This window comes from Anomalospiza imberbis, chromosome 9, assembly GCF_031753505.1.
Source record: "Anomalospiza imberbis isolate Cuckoo-Finch-1a 21T00152 chromosome 9, ASM3175350v1, whole genome shotgun sequence".
Lineage (NCBI taxonomy): Eukaryota > Metazoa > Chordata > Aves > Passeriformes > Viduidae > Anomalospiza > Anomalospiza imberbis.
The window spans coordinates 21,898,673-21,921,818 of record NC_089689.1 but is presented as its reverse complement, the minus strand read 5'-3'; the positions used below and the strand labels follow the sequence as shown (position 1 = coordinate 21,921,818).

Sequence of the window (23,146 nt, the reverse complement as noted above, 5' to 3'; positions counted from 1 at the left end):
ATCTTGCCTGTCGGCGGGCGGGGTTCGCCGTAAACCGGAGCGGCGCGGAGCCGGTTCGCAGAGCGCGATGAGGGCGGGCGGGGAGGCGCCGCACCAGGTGCTGGGCCGGCTGCGGTTCCTGCTGCAGTGCAGCGAGTGCTTCCGCCGCGCCCGGGCGCTGCCCGCCGCGCTCTGCTACGTGCCGCGGGAGGTGCAGTACAAGATCTGCAAGGACCCCGCGGCCGCCGCGGCCGCCGCCGCCCGCAGCCTGCTCAGCGTGTGGGACAGCCCGGCGCCGGCGCGGGGCGGCAAGCGGGCGGCGCGGGCCACGATCGAGGTGCGGAAGGGCGGCTGCCTGCGCGCCACCGGCGAGGAGTACTGCAACAGCGCCGGCCTCTGGGTCAAGCTCAGCAAGGTAACGCGGGTGCGGCGGCCCGCGAAGGGCCCGGCCCGGCCTCGCCTGACCGCCGGCTGTCCCCACAGGAGCAGCTGGAGGAGTACCGGAGCGGCTGCGATCTCGAGGAGGGATGGGTGCTGGTGTGCAAGCATGCCGACGGCGGGGACCGGCTGGTGCCCGTGGAGTCCACGGAGCGGATCCAGCGGCAGCAGCAGCTGTTCGGGGTGGATTACAAACCCGTCATCAGGTGCGGAGCCGCCGCGGTGTCCCGCTGGGTCCCCGAGAGCGCGGAGGTGCTCACCTCTGTGCGGGCTCGGGATGCTTCCCCACGGCCCCTCCTGCCTTGGGCTAGGGAACTCCCGGCCTGCTTGGACAGGTTTCGTGGAAGTGAGGCAAGGGGGATGCCGGATGTGGAGTAAATTGGGTTTGACTCGGGCTCTGTCACATGCCCAGCGGGGTGTGGAAGGAGTAGACATGGTTGGAAAGGAAAGGGCAACAGATGATGCCGGAGGTGATGAAGGATGGAGTACGGTGGGGCTTTAAACCCAAATCTTCCCCTTACAACTACTCCTCGATCACCAACTTCTTGTTCCTCCTGGGATGTTCTCACTCCACTTCTCTGTGTTTCAGATGGGAGCAGGTGGTGGATCTGACATACTCCCTGCGCCTCGGAGCAAAGCCCAGGCCCATGGAGCAGGATGAGGCTGCAGTAGAGAAGCTTCGGTATGAACTGTTTCCTGGCTTCTGCTATGGTGGGGGACAAGCTTCTGTCTCTTGTGACTGCCCAGACAGCCGTCTTCTGCAGACCTGGGGGAGAGGGGGGAAGACAGGCAGCTCTGCACAGCACAGTCTTGTCCTAGATATACCTGCAAAAAGCAGAAAACTGAGCAAGGCAAGCAGGATGTGAACCTTCCTTTTTTGACCCATTAGCCTGGCTGCCTCTGGCTCCCCAGACCCAGTAATCACTTTTCCCTGCTAGGTTTGTGCCCCCAACATGGACTTACGAATGTGATGAGGACCTGGTGCATTTCCTGTATGACCACATTGGGAAGGAGGATGAGAACTTGGGCAGTGTTAAGCAGTATGTGGACAGCATCGATGTCTCATCCTACACGGTGGGTTAAAGGGACAAGGCTACATCAGCCCCACTGTGCCATGGGGCTGGGGAGCATGGGTAGTGCTTGCTGTGCTGCTCTGGCTTGGACTGCGCTCTGAGGATGTGGGAGAAAAACCTGGGGAGTATCATGCAGCATGTTGTATAATGTGGCCCCTGGAGGGAGAGTGGTTTGAGAAGCCAGTGCTAATATTAGCTGCGAAGCTGATGTTAGCGGGGGATTTGCTACTCTGTGCTGTGTGTGTGACCCCAGAGCACCTCGGAGGGTCACCCCCAGTGTCCTGTGTGCTCTGCACTCCCAGTGTCTACCCACAGCCCAGCAAAGGGAACAGGCCAATGTGATACCCTCCGACACTAAGATTCATGATGAAAGTAACCGCTAAAGAGAAGTTAATCCTACACTCATCTGATCTTCCTTCCATTTACTTGCCCTCTTCCAGGAGGACTTCAATGTGTCATGCCTGACCGATAGCCATGCTGACACATACTGGGAGAGTGATGGGTCCCAGGGCCAGCACTGGGTGCGGCTCAACATGAAGAAAGGCACCATTGTCAAGTGAGTCATCTCTGTCCTGCCCTACATGCTGGCTAGTGACTGGGGCAAGCTTTGCCACTCCCTCTCTGCCTGAGTGTCATGGCCCAAATTTGCCCTGCGTTCCCTGCCCCTCAGCCCTTTCACTGGCTCTGAGCTTGAAGTGGTTTTAGCGTCGTCACAGGTACCTGGGAATCCCAGCTTGGTAACAACATGACCAAGTGATGAGAAGGAATAGTGATAGGTGTTCAGATGCAATTACCTTCTCCTTAATGTCCTGCTTCCCTTCGCAGGAAGCTGCTGCTGACAGTGGATACCACTGATGAGAACTTCATGCCCAAGCGGGTCGCCGTGTATGGGGGCGAGGGGGACAATCTGAAGAAACTGAACGATGTCGGCATTGATGAGTGAGTGCGTGGAGGTGCACAGGGTGTCATGGCTCTTGCAGAGGCCCAAGCTGCTGAACACTGGCCTTAAGAAGTCATGCAGTACAAGCCAGGCTCTCTGGGATGTGGGTTCACTCTGCCTACAATAGCATGGTACAGTCATCAGGGCTCTCCTCATCTGATTGTGGGACACATCAGAATCATGGTACCTGGACCTGAGTCACCAGCAGGTTTAGGCATTCAGCTGTAATTGTAAGCAAAAACTGAGTTCTTGCCATAGGCTCCCATATCAAAAGATGCAAACTGTCTTCCCTTACAAGTGTCCAAGTGGATTTTGGCAGGATGGGCGAGGGAACAGCCCTTTAATCCTCATCTGTTCTGTGTTTGCAGGAGTTATATTGGGGATGTGTGCATCCTTGAGGACATGACAACACACCTGCCTGTCATCGAGATCCGGATTGTGGAGTGCAGAGGTAGGGCTGGCTGTTGTGGCCACATCCATAATGCACCTGTAAAATACTGTACATTAAGAGTTTGTTCTTTGACTTGTTCTTCTTCTCCCTGTGGGCTGTTTTAGATGAGATTCAAAAGAGCCATGGGAAACTCCTGTGAGAGCTGAAGTTTTGCAAGTTCTCAGCTTTCATCCTATCTTTCTCTGCCTTCAATTATTTAATTATTTTTCTCCTGTAAATGCCCTTCTTCACAGAGGTATTTGAAGCTCTCAGTGCCCAGCACCAGAGCTGGTGGAGCTGGTACTTTCCTACTGTTTTTGCTTATAGACCTCCTACACTTTATTTAAGGCTTGCTTTCTTGTGATCTTGGCATATCATCCATGGCCTTCCTTGGCAGATGATGGGATTGATGTTCGTATCCGAGGCATCAAAATCAAATCCTCCCGACAGAGGGACTTGGGGCTCAGTGCTGACATGTTCCAGTTGCCCAGTTTGGTGCGTTACCCTCGCCTAGAAGGGACTGACCCTGACCTGCTGTACCGACGGGCCGTGCTCATTCAAAGGTACTGTGTGGAGAGGAGCAGACAGGTGCCATTGCCTGCAGGGATTGATGCCATCTCCAACATGTACATGGCTGGAAGCTGTAAAACTATGACACTCCTCTTGAGACAGATGTCCTGGACACTGGAGAAAATAGCAGTCATTTGGGAGCAAAGTGGGCTCTCTGGGGTGGCTCCCTTATGCTTTCTGAGGAGTTCTGTAGCTCAAGTTTAGTGTCTTGTGTGTCACAAGCACAACATACCTGTGCAGTGTCGGGGGCAGGTATATGCAGAGTTGCTTGTAAGAGATGCAAAATCTCTGCAGTGCCCACGGAGTGGGAATTTATTACCAAAGGCTCCGTGATGTAAAATACTATTCTGGGTTTGGTTTGGGTCAGTTATTTTTCTGCTTGTGTTCAGGGGTGTATGGTCTGGAATAGACTTGTGCAGATCCCCATCACTCCTTGATGCAATCCTTCTTTGGGATTTAGGTTCATGAAGCTCCTGGACAGTGTTCTGCATCACTTGGTGCCAGCCTGGGACCACACTGTTGGCACATTCAGCAAACTCAAGGTGAGCAGTTTGCTCTGGTTCTTGTTGGGGCCTCTGTCTGGCAGGGTGATGGTGCTCGTGCTGTGGCAAGGGAGGCAGCCAGGGCTTGTTGCCTTTAAAGCAGCTGGAGGGAAATACCTTTCTGAGCTCAAGTCACTAACACTGTGAAAGGTGATATTGTTTATTTTCCTGCTAAACTGCTGATGTAGAAGCATGTAGCTGCAGGCTGACAAGTGGACTCAAACCAGAACATTTCACCCTCAAAGGGACTTGGATCATAGCAGCACTGGGCATGCAAGCTGGATCCACATCCCCTCCAAGATCTCAGCCCAGGACGCTCTGTTCCTGCGCTGCCTGCCAGCAGCTTTGAGCTGGCTTGTCCAAACATCAAGGCATTTACCAGTAACATTCTTCCTGACTTTAATAAGCTTTTGCTTTTCATCCTTCACATAGTGCTGAGTTCATCCTTCCAGTTGTCTGTTTTCCTTATATCCTCTCCAAGAATATTCATGCTGGACATTACCAGGATCGCCCTATTCTGTGTGTTTCCAGGCCTAATGTCAGAAGGCACTGTAATTCCTGTGCCAGGTCAACATGGACCCAAAGCATTTGAGAATTTTTATTTCTTTAGAGGAACTGGCTTTGATTACAACTAAAAGGGATAGTAAGACCAATGTTCTGGTGAGAGTGAGGGTGAAGGAGACTCTAGGCAACACTAGAGTGTTAGCATCAGATGACAGCTGGTGGATTGAGGGCTGAGCTTGTTACCTCCCTTAAGCCAGGATGCAGAATCTTTCAGAGGCAGAAGGGGAGCAAATACTGTCAACGAGAATGTGTCTGTGTAGGAAGGCCTTTGGAAAGGGAGAAACCTGGAGCTGTGATGGCTTCAGCAGAAAGTAGGTGACACGTTTTGTGCATCCTTGTTGGTAGCACATCAAGCAGTTCTTGCTGCTGTCCAAGAAGCGCACAGCTCTCATTACCCAGTGTCTGAAGGACTCGGAGACCAGCAAGCCCAACTTCATGCCAAGGCTCTACATTAACCGACGCCTGGCCATGGAGCACCGGGACAACCCTGCCTTGGACCCCAGCTGCAAGAACGCTGTCTTCACCCAGGTACTGTCCCAGCTGCTCTGGAGAGAATGGGGCATCCCAAAATCAAAATTATCTGCATCAAGATGAGTGGAAGAGAGAGCTTGGAGCTGGAGACAGACCAAGCCTTCAAGGCTTCTTCACGTGACTCACAGGCTCTATAATTACAATGTGCTGATGGTCCCATAAGGAATAACATCTAGGAGCGATTTGGGATCTCTGAGTTTAAATCTGTACTCTATCCTGACTGCTCTCTGTGGCATGTTGTTGATGGAGAGTGTAACAATCCTGTTGCACTAAAAAGGCAGCAAAGAATTCTTGTGTGACAGCAGTCAAGTAGCTGCATGGAGTTCTGTGTCATGGTTTTACAGCAATGCTGATCTTCCTGTGTGCATTCTCTCCCAACCTCCAACAGATCTGGGGCTCTGTGTGTGCACAAACACCCCAAACTGTTGTGAGACTTGGTATGTTTGATGTACCTGCCATCATGTGGCACCAGTTTCCCTGGAGAGGTGATACCAACCTTGATTGTCTCTGCTTGTTGCAGGTATATGAAGGCCTGAAACCCTCAGACAAGTTTGAAAAGCCTCTTGATTACAGGTAAGCAGTGTCTTGGGAAGGGAAGGCACCATACAGTGGTGGGAGCTGTGTCCTGTTACAGCAGGGTGTTTGGAAAGCCCGTCTCCTGTACTCTGGAGAGGGTTTGCTAGGACAGGAGCCAGCTCAGCCATAGGATCAGGGCCTGTTCCCCAAGGTGTCACCTCCTTTCTGAAGATGCGGCTGTCTCTGGAGATAAAGATCTTGTCCTGTCCTAAACTCAGACTATTCCACCCTAGTCCCTTAATGTCCCTGCTGTGCCTGTCCCAGCATCTCTTTGGCTTTGAGCAGCACCTCAGGTGATGCCTGGTTTTCCACAGGTGGCCATTGCGTTATGACCAGTGGTGGGAGTGCAAATTTATCGCAGAGGGCATCATCGACCAAGGTAGGGGCTGCAGGAAGTCAGAGCTCCTCTGGAGCAGCTGGGGGCTGATGAGGTGACTGTTGCTGTAGGTACTTTTGTTTGGTTCCAGTGTTAATTCCCTTGGAGGAGAGAGGAAAGGCAGGTTTCCTTGTTCTGCCACCTCTGGCTGTGTCCCAGATAAGAGTGCTGTTTGCTGGGAGGGGGACCAAACTGGACCAAACTTCCATTGGTCATTAACAGCAGCTTTATGAAGCCAGTGATCCTTCTGGCTGTTCTCCACAGGCCAGGCAGGGATGTTATTTCTCTTGTCTTACTTTCTCTAGTGCCATAAGGCTCTAACAGGAGCCTTCTGCTCAACTGACGGCCAGGTTGGACCAGAAACCCTCATCTTTGCTCCATAACTCTGAGGATCAGCACATGGGGAGTTCACATCACTAAGAATGCCCTTCTTTTGGGGTTGCAGGTGGTGGTTTTCGGGACAGCTTAGCAGACATGTCAGAGGAACTGTGCCCCAGCTCAGCAGACACCCCTGTGCCTCTGCCCTTCTTCGTGCGCACGTCCAACCAGGTGCTGTGCATTGGGATGTTTGGGGCAAACCCTTCCATGCCTGGCAATGTAGCACTGTCCCTGTCCCCTTGCATGCCAGGGACATACCTACTTTAAGCTTTTCTTTGTGAGGGGTTGGGTAGTTTGCTTTGTGGCATTTCATTTTAGAATATGCTGACAAGTGCCTGGATACCGGTCTGTCACTGGGAATATTGCCAAGGGGAATGGGGGGTTTAGCCTGCTTCTGCTGTGAGAAGTGCCCAGAGGTATGGCAGGAATAGTTTGTGGTGTTTCATGCTGTGCTGAAATTATGACGTGGAGTTTTGCCTCTCACTCCTACAGGGTAATGGCACTGGAGAAGCCAGGGACATGTATGTCCCCAACCCCTCTTGTAAAGACTTCCCAAAGTACGAGTGGATTGGGCAGATCATGGGAGCAGCTCTGAGGGGCAAGGAGTTTCTGGTAAGTTTTCAACCCCAACCCTCTAAGAAGATTTTTTTTTTTGATAGCCCTCTCTTGCAGCCTGTCTTAACAGGATCATGGAAAGGCTCTGTGGTCACAAACTGGGAAAAGAGGTATTTGGGGCCAAGCAGTTTGGAGAACTCACAGCCTGAGTTTTGGGGAATGATGATAAGAGCTTGGGAGATAGTGTTTGGTCTCTTACTCAGCTGTGATGACCTCTGCATGTAGAGGGGGAAGTAGGGAAGCCTCTTTCTGTCTGCACTGTTGAGTCCTATCTTCATCTTCAGGGAGGTCTCCTTTAGACACAGACTCAATAATATCTCTTTTCTTCTTCAGGTCCTGGCTCTTCCTGGCTTTGTATGGAAACAGTTAACAGGGGAAGAGGTCAGCTGGAGCAAAGACTTCCCTGCTGTGGACTCTGTGTTGGTGAGGGGGACTGGGAGGCTGTACCTATCCTATTCCTTGTGGCACTCAGCAAGGTGCTGATTTGTGTCCCTGTCCTCATGTACTTGCTTCCTCCTGTGATATGTCAAATAAACACAACAAAGGGCAACTTTTAGCTATGAGGATGCACCAAATGCTCTTACAGAGATGTAGCCATGCTGACTGCTGCTTCAAGCATGCAGTCGCCCAATGTCTGCTAAACAGCTTTAGGGCAGCGTATCCCATGTTGTGTCACTGTCACTTGTCTGGGAAGCGAGAAGATGAGGACTTGGGCACATCACTGCTCTCTGGCCATCTCTAACATGCACTTACTTGGTGCCTGGATAGGTGAAGCTCCTGGAGGTGATGGAAGTCATGGATAAAGACACCTTTGAGTTCAAATTTGGGAATGAGCTGACCTACACGACAGTGCTGAGTGACCAGCGCATGGTGGAGCTGATCCCCAACGGCAGCAATACTGCTGTGCGCTACGAGGACCGCAAGGAGTTCATCCGCCTGGTGCAAAAGGCTCGGCTGGAGGAGAGCAAGGAGCAGGTGACACTGTCTCACCCTGTGGCTGGTCATTGCCTCCCAGAGACCTGCCCCCCAGTCTGTTTCTGGTAAAATGCACCGTGGTTACTGTGCCTGTGCTCATTAGGGTAATGGTATCCAACCCTTTCAAGTGGGGTCCTGGAGCCTATGGAGCTGTTGAGAAGCAAAGTGGCTTCTAGTAGCACGGGTGATGGGGGTTTTATTCCCAGCTCTGACACAGGCTTTCTGAATGAATGGGGATGCATTTCTTTGGGATCGTGTCCTGTTCCTTCAGTTTCCTTGGAGCATGTGCTGAGCAGTCACATGGCTTGAATCCAGTAGAGTCCCTTGGCTCAACCATGAGTCAGGGAAATGGGCAAGATGTGCTGCTTACCTGCCTTGTCTCCTTTTCAGATCATGGCCATGCAGGCTGGGCTGCTGAAGGTGGTACCCCAAGCTGTTCTTGACCTCCTTACATGGCAGGAGCTGGAAAAAAAGGTCTGTGGAGACCCTGAAGTCACAGTGGATGCCCTGAAGAGGCTCAGTAAGTGAAGGGCTTTGCTGAAAACTCTTCCTGAAAGCAAGACTGTCTTCTGTCTGTGCTGGCACAAGGAGAAGTGTGGGAGGCCAGTATTAGCCTTTCTTATAGTGAGAATACAGTCCTGTGTCCTTGCCTTTAGCTGGGTGCTGATGGGGACAGGAGTGTCCTTTGACTCCATCCTGGGCCTCATGGTAGAGGCTAAGGCATCCCTAGGCTGCCAGTATCTGAGCCCCTGTGGAGCTGAGATGTGGATCAGACTGCGCTTCCTGGGAGGGGGCTGACTATATATGTTTCTTGCTCCTTGGGTCTATGTGGTCACACCCTGCAGGCAACCACTGCCAAAGAGGGAGGAGCTCAGATCTTTATTAAACTTTTTTCTGTATCCTTTGTGACAGCCCGGTTTGAGGACTTTGAGCCACAGGATACCCGTGTTCAGTACTTCTGGGAAGCACTCAATAACTTCACCAATGGTGAGCAATTTGCTCTGTCCGTGCATACCTTGTGCCATGACAGTTCCTGCCTGCTGGCTGGGAGCTGGGAGGGAAACCACTCAAGGAAAGCAAGCAGCTAGGCTGAAGGGACTGCTTGCTAGTGCTGGGGGTACCTAGAAGCAGCTCTACTGCATCTGACATCCCTCTAGGGTTTGCTACTGTCTTTGCTTTTCCTTCACAGAGGATCGCAGCCGCTTCCTCAGATTTGTCACTGGCAGAAGTCGCCTTCCAGCACGGATCTACGTCTATCCAGACAAGATGGGGTAAATCCATTCTTCTGTAGACTGCAAGGCTGACAGATCCCGTGCCATAGGGGTGGGTTGTCTGGGCTCCCTGCCTCGCTGGCCTGCTGGTTCTAACAGTTTGTCACCTTCTCCCCAGCTCAGAGACAACAGATGCTTTGCCAGAGTCATCCACCTGCTCCAGCACTCTCTTCTTGCCCAACTATGCCACGTAAGTTTTGGTGGTTCCCTGTGTCTGGAGGACTGTGTGTGGGCTCTCTTTGTTAACCTTGGTGCTGACCCATTGGGCCCATCACTTTGCCACACTTATATCCCCTGCCTGTCCCACGTGGCTGCTGAGTTTCTCTCTGCGAGCCCCTGGTGAAACATATCCTCCATTTCAGAAAACATCTTGTCCTCTCAACTGGTAAATGCAGCAATGGCAGCTCCTCCTTATCTTTTTTTTTTTCCTTCCTGCCATCCCTAGAGCCAAGGTATGTGAAGAGAAGTTGCGCTATGCTGCCTATAACTGCGTGGCCATTGACACAGATATGAGTCCGTGGGAAGAGTGATGTTGCAGCCTGACCAAGCAGCATGGACAATTGTTCAAGGAAACCATGCAGCGGGAAGCATTCCCTTGTCCCCACGGGATGTGTATATATAATAAATATATGGGTGTGAAGCCTGGCTCCCAGCAGTTGACATGAAGGGTTGGGTCTTCAACAGGGTTGGAGCTAGCTTGGATTGTAAATGTGATTGCCATGATGGAACCCTGGCTGAGCCCTTATGCATCAGAAAGATCTGGTAGGCTTTTGTAATGAGTTTCTTCTCCGTATCTTCTTGTAGCTCCACAATGCTCACTCCTTCCAGGCTGCACTTTGCTCAAACAAAAGTGAGGTAAGGAGACAAAGCTGCACAGCAGCTTACAGCACAGGACAGAGAGCTGTGAGCTGCTGCTGAGACTATGGGGTGGACAAGATGCTCAGTGTCTGCTGACCATACTCTGTTGCCTTGTTCCGGCTCTAATTTCTCAATGGAAACTAGATCATTCATCTAGGATTAAGAAGAATGGGGCGGTCTGGTGGCAGGTGCTGCAGGGGTGCTTTTGGCCACCAGGTGTCATAACAGACCTGCACAGCAGGACTGTGCGTGATTCCAAAGGGATTCCCATGCTTTTACATCACACAAAATCTGAGTTACTGTCGTTCCTGGCACCTCTTGCACAGCAGCGATTGCTGGGGAAGCTGCTTTCTCACAGTGAGTGGGAACTGTCTAATTCCCTTTTGTTCTTTTAGTTCTGCATCCAGCATGCAGGTGGCCTGGCAGGTGTTCTCCCAGGCTCTTTGAGCCTCAGTTTACCCCTGCATGGCAGTATTATAACTAATCTATTCTAGTTCTCATGAAGATCTGCCATCAGGGCCAAGTTCATCTTCCAGCCTGCAGAGGTTAAAGCAGTAGCAGGCATGGCAGTGCCAGGCTCTCCTCCCCCCCTCTCATCCATGGGAAAGGACATGGAGGTTTCAGGTGAACAGGAAAAGCATTTGCCGTAGGGCAGTGTGGAAACCAGATACCAAGAGTTGGAGCTCCTTGAGCAGATGGACACATGCTCTGTGAGTGAGGAGTGGGCAACTTCACAACTATTTGGAAATCTTTGTGGATCTTCCCAGCTCTGGGCAGTGTTGTTCATTGCCTAGCACTGGGAGCTGCTTGATGTTAGTCTACATTTATACCTCCAGCTCCATCTTCAGCCTATGTGGTCTGTTGGACCTCCACTACTGTGAGTCACAGAGTCACTGGGGCCACACTGGCGCGGGGCTGATGCTGTGAGTTAAGATTTATCCTGTCTTAATGTTTCGTGGCTTTTTATCCTCTGTTGAAGGACTCTGTCATCTAGAAATCACTTCCAATTGTAAATAAAGTCCTTCCCTTCATGAGTTTCTTTTGAAACATGTATTCCTAGATCTGCTGAGGAGGGTTGTTGCTAAAAGGGTTATAGGACCAGGAAGGAGCATGTGCTGCCATCTCCTGCATTGTGGTGAGTGGAGAGAGCACAGGATGAATTAGGGAAGCTGTTTATGGCAGCCCTTGCCTGCAGCAGGGCCTTCCATGCTCAGCTGGGTTGGTGTGAAGTCCTGTCTGCTGGAGGAGGTCTTCTGTAAATCCTAGATCTGTCTCAGAATTGATCTCTCTGGCTTTGTGGCTGATTTCAACCACTAGTTGAATGGGAATGGGAACAAGAGCGGAACCAGCGCAATATTTTCCATGCTGGTGGCTGAGTCACTTCCTAGGGTGTCTGTTTTAAATGGGCATGAGTAAGCTGGTGAAAGGACTTTGATCTGCTGGCTTGCCCTCAGTCAGGAGTGTTGAGGAAGGAACCTGCAGCAGTGAGCTGGGACTTGAAATAAGTCATCTGAAAAGGGACTGACATTGGGATGGAATTGATACTGCTTTTTCCAACCTTGTCCTCTTGCCTCTACCGGACATCAGCAGGAGGACACATTATTTACTGAGCAGAATTAGAAGCAGCAATAAAATAGATTCCTCTCTTTATTGCTGGGCAGGAGTTGGTTGGTAAGTAGTTCAGGGTGGGATGGATAAGATGGCCCTAGTCTTTGGTGGAGGGCGAGCTGATGTCACCCATTGGAATGGGCAGGTTAGGAGCCAGCTAGGGCTGCTTGGGCTGATCAGTTGTGGGGGAGCAAGCACCTCTGGCTCCCCTGCCCTTGGAATCAACTGTAGCTGAAGGAGGATAACAGGTAATTACAGAGGTATACCCACAACACTTCAGGTTTCTCACTGAGATACATTTAGACAGCTCTATTCCCTCTCATTACCCATGTACCCAGCCTTCCATGATGAGGAGAGAGCTGCTGTGCAAGGTGACACTGACAGCAGAACCTGGCTGAAGTGGTGGGATTCTTCCCTAGAAGCATTGTGGCACTTCTATATTTGGAGATGCTCAAGACTTCTTGTACAGCCCTGGACGCTGTGATCAACCTTATAGTCTCATCGTGCTGGCTTTAGATCTAGGCCCTCCCTAACCTGAAGCACTTGATGAACTATGGAGTTATCAACTAGTGTTTTCCCATGTTTCCTGCATTTCTCTACTCTTCCTTCCAGCAAGGTCTTTTAGCATCTGAGACCTCTTATTCCTTGCCACTCACTGAGTGCTGCCCAAGGGCTTGCTGGAACTCTGGAGAAAGGATCTAGCAGGTGACCGGGATTTCTGTTTAAAAGATACTTGAAATAACAGGACCCTGGCCCTAGCAGAAAGGGAATTGCCCAGGATGGTGTGGATTTAACTCTTACAAGCATATTGAGAAAAACATTTTTTTACCATATAAATAATTGTTTTACTGTCTATTTTGTGTTATCACAGTATGCATGTTGGAGAATTGCAGCAGTTGCTGCTGTGGTGGTGTACTGGGTTGGAGAGACCTGTGAAAGCCCCTCTAGTAGGGGGAGGAGCCCATTGCAGCAGTGAGATTGTTTGGTGCGTGGTCAGAGGGTCTGGAAAAACATGGCTGCTGTGGAACAATGCCAAGATAACCCACTGATTGTGCTGTTCAGTTTGCTGTGCAAAGGTAAGCTGGGAAGGGGGAGCTGGCCTGGATGTCCTCTGCGTGGTCCTCTCATCTGCAGCGTTTTAAAGCCAATCACAAACTGAACGTCTGCTGTGACAGCCCAGCGAATTGTGGAAAAGGTCAGCCTGGCTCAACTCTGGCCAATCTCAGGGGCCCAAAATAGATGTTAGGTCAGTGCTGGGTCATGTTTCTTTTCTGATCTCTAAAGCTGTGGGTAGGAACTGTCTCCTATCATGTTTGACAAGGTACAAATCAAGTGCCCCTGCCCTGGAGTCCTGCTGCATGTGGCCTGGGGCAAGAGAGTCCTGAGTATCAGGAACCAGCAGCTTCCTGTCCTCGATCCAACAACCAGTCTCAAATCAATGGAGGTCGATTTTCAAGCCAGTGCCGTCCTAAGGAAGGTGCTGCTGAGGAGCATCTCCATGGGCCACAGCTGCAGCTCTACAGAGTGGGTAGGAGTGAGATGGAGAGGGAGTGATGTCATCATGGCTCCACGTAACCAGTTGCTCTCTGCTGCCTTCAACTTGCTGGATTGTCATAGAATAGTTTCAGGTGATTAACAGCGCATATGTAATCTACCTGTTCTTGTTATGCTACAAATACCCTGGAGTATGACAAAATCTAAGTAGTTTGACAGATTCTGTCTGCCCCTACCTCATGTAGGATCTAAAATAAAATGAATTAACTAACTGCTCCTGGCCTTCCTGATGATTTCTCAGGTCTGGCTGGGGCTCCTATGTCCTTCTGTTGGGTTAAATAGTGGGTGTGACACTTGGGGACATGGTTTAGTCACAAACATGGCAGTGCTGGGTTAACAGTTGGACTCTATGATCTTAGAGGTCTTTTCAGCCTGAATGATTCTGTGATTCTAAGAAGCAATGAAGACTGGTGTTGTGAGAGTCAGCTGGAGGTGAAGCAGAAATCAGCCCTGCCATGTCTTGCACACAAAGTGGCATCACAGAGGTGACTCAGAGTATTAACTGGCTTAACCCTTTGCAACAGCTCTGCAAAGCAGTGGTACAGGGTGACTGACAGCAGAAGGAGGGCCCAGGACCTTCGTGGCTGTGGTTACTGCAGGTAAGAGCAAGGCAGTTGGCCATTGCTGCAGTGAGGCACAGTCACGCCTGTTCAATAGATAACACTGCAGGGATGATCAGCTGTTGGATCTCTCTGCACTGTGCCTTTGCAGGCAGGGATGGAGCTGGACTCTGACCTGCCAGGAGAGCAGGCAGGCACTGGGGGGACCTTTGAGCTCTGCCAGCCTGCTTGTTTCATGGTCCTTCAACTCAGCCCTTTGTGCCCATCCTGAAGAAATTAAGGTAGCATGGGGTGGAGCTGAGCTGCTCTCTGCCACCGCCTTGCTGTGGTATGCAACAAGCAGACATGACATGAGGTGGCACACTGATAGTGTTGGGGTGGGGGGGAGGGGGATGGGTGCTTCTGGGTGTAATGGCCTCACTCCTGCTGCCAGGATGCCTCTGCTGCCTGGGACAAAGCTATTCTGAGCAGGGAAGCCTGTCCTCCTCCCCAGCAAGTGCTTGGAGCATCTCCACCTGCTGCAGGCCTGCCCCGGGCAGGGATATAACAGCCAGAAGCTGGCACACCCAAACCAGAATTCCCACTCTCTTCCCTATCCATGCTGGAGATGTAGCCCTGTGCCCTGATGCCACAGGACTCCTTCTCTGCTTGTAGGAAAGCAGGCAATGACAGAGATGTTGGAAGGCCGGGAGAGAGCAGAGTCCTAAGCTAGGGCAAGGGGCTGCCTGTGACCCGGCTCAGCTCCTGCCGGATACTGAAGTGGACGTAACACTCACATCTTGGCAAAGGGGGCCCGGAACTGGAGACCGGAGCGCCTGCTGCCCGAGAGTGATGAAGAAGCGCCGGGGCGTGCCCGGCGTGGAGGCGGCAGCTGGGAAGTGAGGGCTGCCCGAGGCGGGGCGGCCCCGGAGGGAGGCGGGCACGACGGCCGCGCCGGAGGCGCCCCGGCCCGGCGGGCACTCCAGGGCGGGCACGGTCGGGACAGCCCGGGGCGCAGCGGCGCGGAGCCGGTTCCCAGAGCGCGATGAGGGCGGGCGGGGAGGCGCCGCACCAGGTGCTGGGCCGGCTGCGGTTCCTGCTGCAGTGCAGCGAGTGCTTCCGCCGCGCCCGGGCGCTGCCCGCCGCGCTCTGCTACGTGCCGCGGGAGGTGCAGTACAAGATCTGCAAGGACCCCGCGGCCGCCGCCGCCCGCAGCCTGCTCAGCGTGTGGGACAGCCCGGCGCCGGCGCGGGGCGGCAAGCGGGCGGCGCGGGCCACGATCGAGGTGCGGAAGGGCGGCTGCCTGCGCGCCACCGGCGAGGAGTACTGCAACAGCGCCGGCCTCTGGGTCAAGCTCAGCAAGGTAACGCGGGTGCGGCACCGGGAACCACCCGGGCATGCCGGGTCCCGACGGCGGTGACAGGACGGGATGTGCCTTCAGGAGCAGCTGGAGGAGTACACGGGCACCCGTGGCTTGGCGGAGGGCTGGGTCCTGGCGCAGAGGTTCGGAGAGGGAGGAGATAAATTAGTCCCGGTTGACTCCGTGCAGAGGATCCAGTGTCAGCACCAAACGCTGGGGGTTGATTACAGACCTGCTATCAGGTATGGCCCCGGGCAGGAACTGGGCACTGGAGACGCGTGTGACCCGTCACCACAGAGGCCGTACAACCCAACCATCCCAAATCCCTTGGGCACGCCCAGCACAGCCCACTCGCTCCCTCCAGCGCAGGTGGGACCCATCCCCGCCTAGCATCGGTGGCAGGTGCGTGCTCCCTGGTAGATTAATCCTGTTAGCTTGTGGCAGCGCCTACACAGAATAAAGATGATGCCAGGGGCGTTCTGAATCATTTGAATATAGGCTGAGCGATGTCACAGAGGTAGTGCAGTGACCAGAGAGCTCAAATTTTATTTTTATGATGGAAAGTTACATGCAGGGTGGGATTCCCCTGCTCTGTCCCAGCCTGTACCCGAGTGCAGAGACACTCATCCTTCCCACAGCTGTTCCTGGGTGTCACCCCCAGTACCCCACTACTGCTGACTACACTTCAGGCTAAGGCAGTCATGGACGCTCTGAGCACTGACACATCTTTTCCATTGTGTGACTCCTCCACCCCTGTTGCTCCAGCTGGGAACAAGTGGTGGACCTGACGTACTCCATGCGCCTTGGAGAGATGCCCAGGCTCATAGAGCAGGATGAGGCCGCTGTGCAGAAGTTTCGGTATGAATGTATCTCCTAGAGCAGGACTGCAGCATCTTGAGGGGCTGCTGGCCAGGGCCTGGACATGCCTGCAGGGCCAAGACTGGCTTCAGGGTCTGGAGGGGGGAGGATGAGTGCCATGAGATGCCTTTTGCATTAGTACCTCGGCACTGCTCAAGTGAAGATGGCCTTTGCTCCATGGACCATTGGAATGACTGTGTACTGCTGTTCCCACTGGGCTGGAGTGGCCATTAATACCTGGTGTGCTGGTGATGAGATACAGCTGTGCCATCTGTCTGCTGCAGGGACAGTGGCCTGGCACCATGTCAATTTGGTGACCATGAGACACTACAGCCAATCTCAGCTGGGGCTTCTGCACACAGCTGGTGGGCAGGTTTGGGGTGCAGCCTGGTCTCCTCGTCCTGTTAACACAGAGACTCCATGCAGGTCCGTGCCCCCAGGCTGGACCTATGAGCATGACATGGAGCTGGGGCGCTTCCTGTATGATCACAGTGAGAAGAAGCTGCAGTGCGTGGACTGCACCAAGGAGCACATCAACAGCATTGAGGTCTCCTCACACATGGTGCGTAGTGGGGCTCCTCTGCAGCCTAAAAGCAGCATAAGACATGTGAGCATCGCCACAGATGTGGGGTGGAGTGGCCAGCTGTGGCTGTCCCCTCTGCGAGGGGCAGGGATGTTGGGGGTTTTTGCTGCTCTAGCAAAGCTGTTGGGTGTTGGGGGCAAAATCCCACTGTGTCTCTGGGGCACTAGGGGTCCACAGCCATGCCGTTTGCTGTGTCAGGGAGCCACCATCCTCCCACAGCCTAACAAACCAAGGGGCTGGCCTGTTCCTGACCTCCTTTGGACCCGCAAAACACACCTCAGAGAAAGCCACAGCGTGTCCAAGGATGCTCATCTCCCTCCCTCTGCTCACTGCACTCTTGCAGGAGGATTGTGTTGCAGCCCATCTGACAGACAACCTGACGTACACCTTCTGGGAGAGCAGCGGGCCCCCGGGGCAGCACTGGGTGCGCCTCAACATGAAGAAAGGCGCCATTGTCAAGTGAGACCTCGGGGAGTCCCCTCCATGCCAACAGCTGTGCCAGGGAAGGGTAGGGTGCGGGGCAAAGCACCATCTTCTTCTTCAACCCAGCTTGCCCCCAGCTGTAGCTGGGGGTGTGGGATTGAGGTGGGGGACGGCTGCTGTCAAAGGCACCCCAGGAAGACACAGCTTTGCCCCAGGCCTGGGACAACTGTGGGGGTACCTCTTGGCCCAGGCAGCTCATGAGGGGAGGACAATGCTGTTCCTTGCTCTTCTCACCCACAGGAGGCTGTGGCTGATGCTAGATGGGCAGTCCAACTCCTATGTACCCAGGCGAGTGTCTGTGTATGGGGGAACACCAAGCAGGCTGCAGCACCTGAGAACAGTCCTAATTAACGAGTGAGTAATGAGTGAGGAGCAGCCTGTGCCCAGCTTGTGCAAAACTCCTGAGATGTCTCTGAATCCTGTTAAGGATGGGGCTGGGGCTGGGGCTGGGGCTGGGGCTGCTTCTGAGTGACTTGCCAGCGGCTCTCCAAGGGTTGGAACTCCCTGGGAGCAGGCTACATCTATTCCCACAAGTGTGGTGGTCCCTTGCTTCCATGTGCCAGTCAAGTGCTTTAATCTCCTCTCCTGCTCCTCACCCATGCTGCGGCAGCTGGTCTGCAGCATGCTTCCTTCTGCCTGGTGACTTTAGTGGTCTTTCTGCCTCTTCCTCCTCACTTCTGGGAACACACACCACTGCTGCCACCTTCCTGAGCACCTCTGCCATGCTGTAGCCAAGAAGTCCTGGGGTGCTTCACCTGTCCATTTTCACCCAGGCCCTGAGCACCCTTCTCAAGGCAGTCAGGGGCTTACACAGGAGTGCAAAGGTCTCCTTGGCCTTCCCCCAAAATGTGCTTGTTTGATGTTTTCTGGCTGAGCAGTGAAATCTGTCTCTTAAGAAGCACCCATGAGACTGCAGAGGTGTCCTTTGCAGTGGCAGGAGCCAGCTCCTCACTGCATCTGAATGCTTGCAGTGTTTTTTCCCCATGGGCTCACAGGACTTTGATGGGACCTTGACAAGGAGTTGAAAATACACTTAGTAAATTGCTCATTTACACAAATCCCCATTTCTTTCAAAAACACACCACCCTTGCATGACCAACTCTGCTTGAAAGATTGGTTCTGCCCTTGTGAGATGTGCTGGGACCCCCGCAAGAACAGTGACATGCTCTCAGCCATCTTGTCTTTCCGTACTGCTTTGAATATGTGCTCTTTTCTGGCTTTTTGGATGCGGCTTCCACCTTCTCCGGAACGTCTCTGTGCCTCTGACAGCCTCTTCTCTGCTTGGGCACCTCCTGCCACAGCCCTGGTGAGGTGGGGGGGCTTTTGTATGGGTAGAAGCACATCCTTGGCTGGGGAGCCAGAGTGGCCTGTGCCTTGCTGGCCACCTCACCATTGTCTGTGCCTCATGGCTCTACCATCTCCCTCCATGCTGTGTGCAGGAACAGCTACCAGAATGTCTGCATTCTCCGTGACATGAAAACCCACATGCCGGTGCTGGAGATCCGCTTCCTGGAGTGCCGGGGTGAGCCTGTGCACCCAGACTGTGGCTGCCAGCCCAGCCTGGCCCTAAACCTGCACTAATCCTGACCCTGCAGCTCTTCCTACCACACTTGCTGCTTTTTGGGATCCACTGGCGGGAAGGTTGAGGAATGAGCTTCATATGAGACGCTGCATGAGCTGGGGGCACCTCGCCTCTTGTTGCAGCATCCAGGTCATGCTGGCTGCAGCACATGCAGCATCACTGTTCTTTCTTGACAGACCAAGGGTACAATGTCCGTCTGCAGGGGATTAAGATCGTGTCCTTCTGGGAGTGGGACCTGATCCTGAACGCCGACATGTTCCAGCCAGCCCGGCTGGTTCGCTACCCTCTCCTGGAAGGCGTGGATGCCGACGTGCTGTACCGGCGAGCTGTGCTCATTCAGAGGTACGGCACAGGGATGCCCCAGTTCCTACAGTAATCTCAATCCCAAAAAGCATCATGCCTTGACCTGCAGGGCAGCCCCAAGCTGGGGTCAGCACTGGCTCCACAGAGACCCTCTGCAGTGATTCAGCTGCAGTGCAGCAGCATGGGCTGGGCTGCCCTTGTTTGCAGCATTTTTTGGGGAGAAATGAAATAAAGTGCTTGGACAGAGGGTGCTGGGTGGGTGCTCCCCTCGTGTCTGATGTCCCTCAATGGGCTGGAGGGGACCCATGTGCAGGGAGCACAATGCCCAGGGGTTGTGCTGAAATGCTACTCTCCTGCAAACTCACACTGCTTCTCTCCTGTCTCAAGGTTTGTCCAGCTCTTGGAAAGTGTCCTGTGTTACCTGATCCCCCTCTCCGAGGACAGCATTGGCACCTTCAGTGCACTTAGGGTGAGCATGTGCCAGGCTTCCCTGGGATGGTGCCAGTAGGGACATCTCCTCACAAGTTCAGGTTTTCTGGGGGCTGTAGTGTTTCCTCCTTATCCAGTGGGGACAGACCAGCTCAAGGCTGACAGCTGCCATGTTTGGCATTGCCTGAGCGATGGAAGAGCATCTTCTGTGACACCAGGGCTGACTTGAAGAGAGGAAAAGACAGCAGGTAGTGGCAGGATCAGACCTCTAACCCTCCTTGCTTGTCCCTTGCTAGAGCATGAAGCCATTCCTGCTGCTGTCCAAGCAGAGTGAAGCCCTCATTGCCCACTGTCTGCAGTCCTCGGAGAGCTCTGCTCCTCACACCCTGCCAAAGCTCTACATCAACCGGCTCCTGGCCCGGGAGCACCGTGCCAATCCCACACTGGACCCCAGCTGTAGGAACGCCGTCTTCACCCAGGTATGGCAACACCATGCCTGTGCCAGGTACCTGTCACTTCAGTAGGTATCTTGCCCCCATCTCATCCCCTTTCTGCTCTACTACTCTCCAGCTGTATGAAGGCCTCAGATCTTCCAAGAACAATCAGCCCCTGGACTACAGGTAGGTCTGCAGTGTCATATTTGTGGGGTGTCACTTCCCAGAGCAGGGTGCAAGGGGAATTCCAGGTGCTGCTGGTATGCTCAGAGGAGAGATGTGCATGGGGCTGTTGCTTCCCCACAGGTGGCCCCTGACTTACAGCCAGTGGTGGGAGTGTGATTTCATCACTGAGGGCATCATTGACAATGGTGAGAGCTCTCCCTGGGTGTCTCATGTGTTGGGGTGCAGCTCAGTGGGTGTCCATGCTGTTCTAGCTGCTCTGGGAGAGGCAGCCCTGCTCTGCAAACATAAACATGAGATCGTCCCTGTATCTCCCCTACCCCACCAGTGCTGCTGCTGCTGCCCCAGGGAGATGGGCAGCTTGGCCATATCCTGTGGCTCACTGTCTGGCCCTGGTGTGTCAGGCACTAACCATCGTCTGCCCCCCCTGTAGGTGGTGGCTTTCGGGACAGCCTGTCAGATGTGTCAGAGGAACTGTGTCCCAGCTCCAGCGATGTCCCAGTGCCCCTGCCATTCTTTGTGCGCACCTCCAATCAGGTTTGGCATCCCACTGTCTGCCTGTCCAGGCCAGGGGAGTCAGCCAGCAGAGCCTGGGGTGTTAGCCCTACCTTGATGCTTGCACAGCTATTGGCTGTGTTTGTACCTGGGTGGTGGAGATCTCCTGGAGGGGTGTAAAGGGCTGGAGAGGCAGGTGGAGGAGTGAATGGGGGGGAGGCTGCAGGAGAGACCATGCTGGGCTTGTCAAATCTCTGTGTCCTAAGAGCCTCTCCCACAGGCTAACAGCAGCAGTGACACCAGGGACATGTATGTCCCCAACCCCTCCTGCAAGGACTTCCCCAAGTATGAATGGATCGGGCAGCTGATGGGAGCAGCCCTGAGGAGCAAGGAGTTTCTGGTGAGCACAGCAGAGCCTTCCTGGCCAGTGAGGGGGCTTGTCAGGGGCCACCCTGTCTTGGGCAGAGGGGCTGCCTGTGGGTGAAGGAGAGGCAGGAGGAAAATGCTTGTGTCCACTCCTTGTGGCAGATCCTGTCTTTGCCGGCGCTAGTGTGGAAGCAGCTAGCAGGGGAGGAGGTCAGCTGGAGCAAGGACTTTCCCAGTGTGGACTCAGAGCTGGTGAGCAGGGCTGGGTGCTGGCAGAGCAGTGCTGTGCTCTGTCCTGGCTGCTCTGGCTCCACTGTGGTGGCTATTGCTCATTTGGATTGCAGGTGAAGCTGCTGGGGGTGCTAGAGAGGGTGGACAGGGAAGGCTTTGAGTTCATGTTTGGCAGAGAGTTGACCTACACAACAGTGCTGAGTGACCAGCGCGTGGTGGAGCTGATCCCCAACGGCAGCAACACCGCTGTGCGCTACGAGGACCGCAAGGAGTTCATCCGCCTGGTGCAAAAGGCTCGGCTGGAGGAGAGCAAGGAGCAGGTGACACTGTCCCCCAGGGCTGACAGGGCTGCAAGGGAACCCTGCTCCTATGGCAAGACATCTTGGTATTTGTGGGACTGGTGGTTGTCAAAATGTGTCCCCAGCTTCAGCTGGGTGGTTTCTTTGTGCATCCCATACCCAGGGTGTCCATGTGTCCTGGGGATCCTGTGGTCACTGTCCCCAGAGCCTTAGGTGGCTGCCCACTAGGTGGACCCACTGTGGTGACATGGAGTCCATCCTGCGTCCCCACAGGTTGCAGCCATACGTGCAGGGCTGCTCCGAGTGGTGCCCCAGCCTGTGCTGGACCTGCTCACCTGGCAGCAGATGGAGAAGAGGATCTGCGGGGACCCGGAGATCACAGCGGCTGAACTACAGAAGTTCAGTAGGTCACAGGGCCAGCCCAGAGCTGCTCCCTGCCCTCCACAAGGGCACGGGATCCCCTTGATAATGCTTGTCCTGCACATGCATCCTGGTCATGGGGTGCCTGGGGGAGGATTAGGTAGAGGGTCCCTGGATGCTTCAGGGTTAGCAGCAAGCCCCACTGGAACCCACTCTGGTCCATCTGGTCCTTAGCTGCTACGGGCAGAGGTGAGTGGCCGCTCTGCAAACTTGGACCTCTGTTTCTCCACCCACCATGACACAAACTGCTGGTCCCACTCAGGGGTGCCAGGTGCTCTCATGGGCTCACCGAGAAGCAGAGGGTCTCCTCCTTTCCTTTGCTTTGGTGGGAGTTTCTAATTAAGCCATTGCACATTCTTTGTTGCAGTCAAGTTTGATGACTTCCCCTCTGATGATATCCGTATCCAGTATTTCTTGGAGGCACTCAACAACTTCACCAGTGGTGAGTGACCCAGAGCCTTTACCTGCTCTTCATGTGCAGTAGGACGGGCTAGGGTATGGGGCATCCGCTGCCCTGTGCCCCAGGGCTGCTCACCAGGTGCTTCCCTGGGAAGCAGCTGGGGTCATCCCTCCCAGCCCTTCCTGGGGTTCTGAGAGGATCCCTTAGCTTTGCCCCATGCTCCTGGGGTGATTCTGCAAGGCAGATCTTGCTGTGATAGCAGTGAGTGAGACAGTCCTGTCCCTGAGACCTGCGCTCTGTCCTTCCCCTCAGAGGATCTCAGCCGTTTCCTCAAGTTTGTCACCGGCCGGAGCCGCCTCCCAGTTCAGATCAATGTCTACCCGGAAAGGTCGAAGTGAGTCCATCGTGCCTGGGGTCCCTGTGCCATGCTGGGGTCCCCACATGATGTCAGGTCGCTGTGCTGGGGTCTGACTCTCCTTTCTCCCAAGCTTGGATGCATTGGACCTGATGCCACAGGCCTGCACGTGCTCCTGCAGCTTCTTCTTGCCCAACTATTCCTCGTGAGTTGAGCTGGGGATAGGGATGCTCCCCACTCCCTGGGGCTGGTGTTGGGGTTCCCATCAAGACTCCCCAGGTCTTTCCCTGGGGGATGTCCCGGCAGGTGTGGGGAGGGAAGCCTGAGGTTTTCTGTGGCCATCATGGCTGTGACCTAGAGTTCCTCCTGCCAGGGCCAAGGTCTGCGAGGAGCTGCTGCGCTACGCCGTGTACAACTGCATGTCCATCGACACCGACAAGAACCCCTGGGATGAATGAGACCCCCATGTGCCCCACGCCATGGGAGCCTCGGGGACACTGGAGTCAATAAAACTGCAGGGCTAGATCCTGCTGTCCTGCCCCAGGTGC

The 23,146-nt window shown here is 54.1% G+C and overlaps 2 protein-coding genes across 2 annotated transcripts; both read left to right on the top strand.

The window, feature by feature from the left end:
- Positions 1–67: 67 nt before the first annotated feature.
- On the top strand, positions 68–9,898 carry LOC137478626 (E3 ubiquitin-protein ligase HECTD3-like). The gene is made up of 21 exons (XM_068198599.1): positions 68–394; positions 463–623; positions 1,007–1,099; positions 1,356–1,491; positions 1,931–2,046; positions 2,316–2,429; positions 2,799–2,881; positions 3,258–3,423; positions 3,891–3,972; positions 4,882–5,064; positions 5,588–5,640; positions 5,958–6,022; positions 6,465–6,568; positions 6,890–7,009; positions 7,346–7,435; positions 7,781–7,987; positions 8,378–8,507; positions 8,900–8,974; positions 9,177–9,258; positions 9,377–9,448; positions 9,704–9,898. The coding sequence occupies exons 1-21, from the start codon at positions 68–70 to the stop codon at positions 9,786–9,788; spliced, it is 2,544 nt and encodes an 847-aa protein (XP_068054700.1). The 3' UTR covers positions 9,789–9,898.
- Positions 9,899–14,828: 4,930 nt separating this feature from the next.
- Positions 14,829–23,141, top strand: LOC137478628 (E3 ubiquitin-protein ligase HECTD3-like). The gene is made up of 21 exons (XM_068198600.1): positions 14,829–15,180; positions 15,259–15,419; positions 15,943–16,035; positions 16,462–16,597; positions 16,962–17,077; positions 17,342–17,455; positions 18,541–18,623; positions 18,860–19,025; positions 19,374–19,455; positions 19,712–19,894; positions 19,986–20,035; positions 20,156–20,220; positions 20,466–20,569; positions 20,808–20,927; positions 21,056–21,145; positions 21,238–21,444; positions 21,697–21,826; positions 22,211–22,285; positions 22,556–22,637; positions 22,732–22,803; positions 22,972–23,141. Exons 1-21 carry the CDS (start codon positions 14,863–14,865, stop codon positions 23,054–23,056), a joined length of 2,532 nt encoding a protein of 843 aa, XP_068054701.1. The 5' UTR covers positions 14,829–14,862; the 3' UTR covers positions 23,057–23,141.
- The last annotated feature ends 5 nt before the right edge of the window (positions 23,142–23,146 follow it).

Excerpts from the sequence above, each read along its gene's own strand:
- LOC137478626 (XM_068198599.1), top strand. The coding sequence starts at position 68 with ATGAGGGCGGGCGGGGAGGCGCCGCACCAGGTGCTGGGCCGGCTGCGG. Across the intron at positions 624-1,006 it reads GATTACAAACCCGTCATCAG|ATGGGAGCAGGTGGTGGATC; the intron begins GTGCGGAGCCGC and ends TCTGTGTTTCAG. Across the intron at positions 7,988-8,377 it reads TGGAGGAGAGCAAGGAGCAG|ATCATGGCCATGCAGGCTGG; the intron begins GTGACACTGTCT and ends TCTCCTTTTCAG.
- LOC137478628 (XM_068198600.1), top strand. The coding sequence starts at position 14,863 with ATGAGGGCGGGCGGGGAGGCGCCGCACCAGGTGCTGGGCCGGCTGCGG. Across the intron at positions 19,456-19,711 it reads GCACCTTCAGTGCACTTAGG|AGCATGAAGCCATTCCTGCT; the intron begins GTGAGCATGTGC and ends GTCCCTTGCTAG. Across the intron at positions 21,146-21,237 it reads CCAGTGTGGACTCAGAGCTG|GTGAAGCTGCTGGGGGTGCT; the intron begins GTGAGCAGGGCT and ends TTTGGATTGCAG.